Here is a 6,083-nt window from a genome sequence, read left to right as displayed (position 1 = left end):
TTAAATTGGTGAAACGTGGCAGCAAAGACAGTTGTAAGTGGTCAGAGATTTTGTTTATATTACAAAAAAATCCATGTCCTAATACCTTTGAAAGGTCACATGTCTGGTACTACAGAGTACCAGAATAAATAACAAAATCCAAGTGAACCTGTATAATAAAACTGTACTGTTTAATATGTTCGCTCCATTAACTAAAAACGCAGATTTAAAAACCGTGATTAATGGACCTCATCCTCTGTTTATGGACCTCATCCTCTATTTGTACAATATTTATAGAATTCTCTTTTTTGTTTATAATATTCTATAGCATGATCTTTCAATAATACATTTATATATAAATATTAAAATGTCATTGTTTTGTACATTTTAAGCTGGCCACAGTGGGCCAGGAACACAAAGTAAAAAGGTTTTTCTGCAGTTTCTTTTTGAAGAATATCACAAAATGATTAAGACCATTGTGCTGCAAAGACAAAAGAGATTCATCTGAGGAAATTAACATGCATTTACAAGAAAATATCTATATCCTTTATCTAATTTTCTTCTGAATTCAAATCAGCATGAAAGAATTATAAAAAAATAGTATATATTTACATGGTACAGTATACCTTGGTGAGATATAAAACAAGGCAAGAAAACAGCAGAACATAATCTTTCCACTTTCTAATAGGTACAGCCATCATAAAGAGAAATTTAAACACAAAAGGTTACTTTACTGTACTATTGCACATGACAATAACACGTAAAATGGTTTTGCAAATTAAAATACAAAGTTTAACAATGAGAAAGGCTATGTCTACATAAAATGGCCAAGTGTTATAAAATTATTGGGGATGTGTCTAAGAATGAAATCAGTAAAGCTATAAAAATAATATTGGTACATCTGTGAGAAGAACGCTTTAAAAATATATAAAGGTTGGCAAAATTCTGTGTGGTGAATTCCAAGTATCCACAGGCCTAACTTGCACCATGTGGCCTTGTACCATCTTCTGTTAAATCATACCTGGAAAAAAAATTACATTTTAGCATGTATTATTAAAACTATTATTAGCACTCCAGTTATTAGTATGTAGTATTATTATTAAAGGAAATAACGTACCACTGGGTCCAGCCTTTAGCAAGTTCTTCAGATGCCAGAGGTATTAATACCTGTGGAAAGTTAAATTGGAAAGCTAAATTAGCAATCAATGCATTATGTCTGCCTCTCATTCTTTGTCTTTTAAAGATCAAATCTGACAATCCTGTAAACTACAGTGTAAGCAATGCCATTAATAAAAAAGATATTTTACATCCTTGTCACCCTAGCTATCTGCTCAGCCTGTAGTAAAGCTTCAAGTTGCTGTTTTTAACCTGAAGATCTATACCCTTTAGTGAGAGGGTCCCAGAGCATCTCACAGGCTGAAATTCTGAACACGGCAGATCTTGACAATGGTGATCAGGTGATTTGTTTATGCCGACAGCCTTCCTGCTAAACAGGAAAATTAGGAACAGCACTCCCCATGAACTGGCCACGGTATCTCTCATCCTCTTTACAGAGCTCTAACATGTAAATTTGCAAGCGTGTAGGAATTACTATTCCTTTTCCATGCTCCAAATCACATGGGTAGGAAATAGAGTGATTTAATGAGTGCCTACAGAACAGTGAAGCTGGTTCTGGCACTGGGAACGTCTCCAGTAGCAGCTCTTTCTCATGGATGTTACAATCTGGAATTTTAATTACTAAACATACATTTGTTCTGTGTGCTTCTCTAAGTACTCTTGCTTGTCCTTCCAGTCTTGTCTGAACATTTTCTGAGATACCACCTGTTTTCTACTAGTTATTTTCTTTTTCTGACTGTACGATTAATAAGTCTGACATGCAGGTTTCCTTTGTTACTGAGAGCCCTTTCCTAGAAGAGATCACTGCCTCAGCTTCTGACATCTGTCTCTGCAGTTTGTTCCTTCCCTTACTGAAGCATGACATCTAAGCCATCTATCATTTTTAAAAGCTTTGGAGCTGAACCAGGTGCTTCAATCAACACGAATAATCTCATCTCACAAGAGGATTTTAGTCTTACATAATAACGTGCTTTATTAACAGAATTTGCTTGTTGTCAACTTACTTTGCCAAGCAGCCCTTTATCTTTGGACAAGAAACCACCACTGTTCTTCACTGCTACATCTAGAGTTCTTCTCTGCACTTCAGGGAGGGAGACACTGAAATCAAATCTGACAGGCAAAATGATGCTTTAGAGAGAATTTTGTACCTGAAGTGCAAGTTCAGTTCCTACAGCTAAATGACAATTCAAATTATAACCAAACCACCCCCCCGCAATGAGGTCTGAGCTAAATGGAGGAAACAAAATCCCAGTGTTTTGCCTAAAATTTTTCTTCATACTATGATCAATGTCAATGTCAAATGTTTGACAATTCTGTTACCTTTGGTCTCTAGAAGCCACTGGTAAAACAAAACAAAACCCAAACAGAACAGAACAAGGAAAAGGTCAAATGCTGACTCTACAGAGAAAGAGAATGGGGAATCCTACTGTCTTGGCAGCTCAGTATCACTGTTCTCTAAAATGGAAAGACTGGTCAGTCTTCCTGATCCCTGGTCCTGTAGAACCTTGGCTCCTTTTCTTTCTAGATCTGAAACTTCAGGAAAGCAAGGGCAAGATCAGACCACAATCTACATCTATTTCTTACTACGGTTCTTAAACACCTTTATTGCTTTGTAACACATTTTACTTGGAAAGGTACAGTAAATAAATCTGTTACCTGCAATAAACAGGAAAGAGCTGCCATACCAGGAAAAACTACCAGAGCCTCTAAATAATGCTTACAGATTTCCCCTGGACAGAATGGACTGAAGTGTTTTTTTCCCCAAATTAAGTTTCTGTCCGTAGAAAAAGATCTTTATTGTTCAGTGATGCGTGAGGGAGGAAGGGGCACACGTCTGAGGGAAACTACCACCAGGCAGCTGAGTACAAAGATAAGGATTTTTACGCAATATAACATTGCATAAGCTTGCACGACTTCCAGCCTATGGACCAGGGTATAAACTATGGGGAAATTTCCTGACTCCCTGGATACTGAGAAGTGCCACCAAGTAGAGGGACTGGGTGATGTGATGATGCACAGAGGAGTTGCAACAGCTCATTCATTCAGGTAAGCTGAGAAGCCTCGATTTGACAGCTTTGAAATGACATGATATAACACTGCTATACACAGTTCAGAACATACATTTGATCGAAAACTGGGTTTAATGTCTTCTTTGATACATGTGTTTTTCGTCTTCCTGATCGTCTCTTGTCAGGCAATAAATACATTCGCACGTATGGATCAGATCCTTCTTCTGAAAATGCTATTAGATTTCTGTAACCAGGGAAAAACAATGAAAACATTTAAAAAATGAATGAGACATTGCTGAATATCAGTTTCTACACTACTATTGCTTAATTTAGGACATGAATCTGTTGTGGGATACCCTGCACAAAGCATGATATGCAGGATACAGCCCATAGCTAATAGCAGTGGTAAAGAAGAACTAAAAAAATGCCAAGCAGGGACTTGTATAAGATCAGATAAATGGTCAGCAGACAGCAGAGGTGGGAATGCAATGTTTCTTAAATTAGAAGTTTAGATATGGCTTTCAAAAAATCGTGTGTTTTTGTTATTCCATGCAAAATTCAATCTCTTAGAGTCAGCCTTCGGATGCTGCTGATAAAAATCTATGTGCCGTTTTCATTTTAAATGACAGAGACATAAGAGACAAATAGAAAAATCAGAGCAAAATTTTTGAAGTTTTTACTGATTCTGAGTATAGCTCTGAGTGTTTGTGTATTTACACAATTAATTACAATTAGCATGTTACTTTAAAAACAACAACGATCATCCAGACAATCAAATTATGAGGATAATTCAAGATACGACAACATTTACAAAGCAACATGCGCAGAAATGAAACTGGGTATTTTATGCTCACCTGCAGGAATGCACAACCACAATCAGTTTGTTCCTTTGTGAACTATGACGAATCGTTAGCTGAATCTGTCCTAACGGAGACTGGCCCAGAGTTGTTCCACTGCAGGAAAAAGTAAAACACTATCCTTAGTTTTTTAAAACAAGATATTTAAACTAAGACCTAACTGAAATATATGCTGAGTTTTCCCAGAAATTATGTATTATCTATTTAACTTTTTGCTAGATCAGTGTGAAAGAAGAGAGCACATTAGCATGTGAGCGCATCTTCATCGGTTTCTCATACTCCAGTTCCTTGCCGAACAGCTCAGCTCTCCAAAATAAGCGAGGTATTCTTGTCTTGTCAGCTTCGGTACTCTGAAAACCACCAGCAGTAAAAGAACTTGCTTACCCTGCAACAAACACTACAGCAGTATCTAGGAAACTGGAAAGAGTAACGGTGCAAAATGCACTGAAAACCACAGTGATGGGCCACTTTACCTATGGCCAGGAGGCAATCAGAAGACCAGCTCGTTCTTTTCTGAATTCTCTAATGTAGAAATATAAATATCCTTGGCTTAAAATAGTGATACTTAAACCCGCTTACTGTCTTAAAAGCTCCAGACACAGTATAAACACAGCCGTTTTACTTTTCTGTTGGCTATGCCACATTGAAAATAAGACTTAAATCAATTTACACTTACAAATCCCAGTTACACTTAAATAAAAAGCAACCACTATGATAAAGAATTTCTGTTTTAAAGAATGACACAGTTCCCTTACCTCTACAAAATGTTTATTTTATTCTGTGTAAACTGACTATGGGTATTTTCTGTTTCACACAGGACAGAACACGGCATGCTGGGCGTTTCTCAGCCACCCGAAGGATATCTCATCCTCAAGGGAGAGGCGATGCCTCTTATGTGAGTACCCACTACAAAGTGATTGCAGAATGCTCCATTAATTTTCCCAAGTCATTCGCTTTAAAACTGGAATAAGGCATTTCAGTTCAGTATTTTCTTAATGAAAAATAAAAAATCAGAGCACCTAAAAACATGGGGCCTGCAATAAAGGATGTCCTTAGGTGTAGCTTTACCACCCTTCTTACATAAGAAGGTATGAAATCTGTGTATTAAATAAGGAGTAGTATTTCAACATTTATCATTAGCAAAGTCTAACCCAGTTTTGGGCCAGAAAAGAGACTGACAAAGCGAATACAGCCGAGGACCATAAGGATAAATGAGGGACTGGAGCCCATGAGCAGATGGTGAAGGAAAAGGGTTTGTACAAATGCCAACACAGACTAAAGTGCAACCTTTCCCCACTAAAACCAGAGATGATAGAGAAGACTGAGACAGACTCCTCATGGCTGTGCACAGTAAAACAAGAGGCTGCAGTCAGGTTGCAGCAAGATAAATTCCTATTGGAAACAGAGAAAAAAACCCAAACATTTTCACAGTGGAGTGGTTAAGCACTGGAATTGCTGAGAAAATTTAAAGAATCTCCAGCCTTGGAGATATTTGACTCATGTGGACAAGGCCCAAGAAACCTGATCGAACTTTGAAGTGGGGTTTGCTGTGAGCAGAGGGCTGACAGCACTCCAGAGGCTTCTTCCAACCGATATTGCTCTTTTGATTCTATGAACTCTGATAAAGATGAATTGGTTCAAATGAAAAATACAAATCTTTCTACTTCGATTCACAAAGCTACATGAATAAGGAATTAATGGCTTCCATTCTCCTGTTCGGAGCAGATTGGCTGCTCAGCTGTCTTTATTACTGGGAAGTATAGCTGCCCGTTGAGGCAAGTAAAAGAAAATAAAATAGAGAATTTAAGAAAGCATGGCTGCAGCAATCCTCATTAATGGAATAGTAACTGACTATTCATTTAGTAATCTTTGTAGTCAACTATCCCTCTGAGTAATATAAAAAAAACAGCTACAGTCAGCTTAATTGGCTTAATACTAATGCTAATAGGATTCAGTGGTGGGCAACTATTGCCATGAAACTGATTAATGTTTTACAGAAAAATACCCTTCTCTCTTGTCATGCTGCTCTTTTTAGCACTACACAGCGTAGCTATGAGAACAAGGTGGACTTTATCTTGGAGATCATTGCAATAGTGAGGCAACTTCTGGTTGCAGAGTATGT

At 37.5% G+C, this 6,083-nt stretch overlaps 1 protein-coding gene across 1 annotated transcript in view; it reads right to left on the bottom strand.

Moving 5' to 3' along the window:
• Positions 1-456: 456 nt before the first annotated feature.
• ESYT2 (extended synaptotagmin 2) overlaps positions 457-6,083 on the bottom strand; it is an 80,808-nt gene continuing 75,181 nt past the window's right edge. The window contains exons 18-22 of the mRNA XM_080339539.1: positions 3,959-4,057; positions 3,217-3,348; positions 2,100-2,205; positions 1,097-1,146; positions 457-1,000 (exon numbers count right to left, since the gene is read on the bottom strand). Coding sequence (XP_080195665.1) covers positions 955-1,000; positions 1,097-1,146; positions 2,100-2,205; positions 3,217-3,348; positions 3,959-4,057 — 433 coding nt within the window. The 3' untranslated portion in view covers positions 457-954. The remainder of the gene's footprint in view (positions 1,001-1,096; positions 1,147-2,099; positions 2,206-3,216; positions 3,349-3,958; positions 4,058-6,083) is intronic.

The sequence above is a fragment of the Nesoenas mayeri genome, assembly GCF_963082525.1.
Source record: "Nesoenas mayeri genome assembly, chromosome: 2".
NCBI classification, from domain to species: Eukaryota; Metazoa; Chordata; class Aves; order Columbiformes; family Columbidae; genus Nesoenas; species Nesoenas mayeri.
This window is presented reverse-complemented; position numbering and strand designations above follow the sequence as displayed.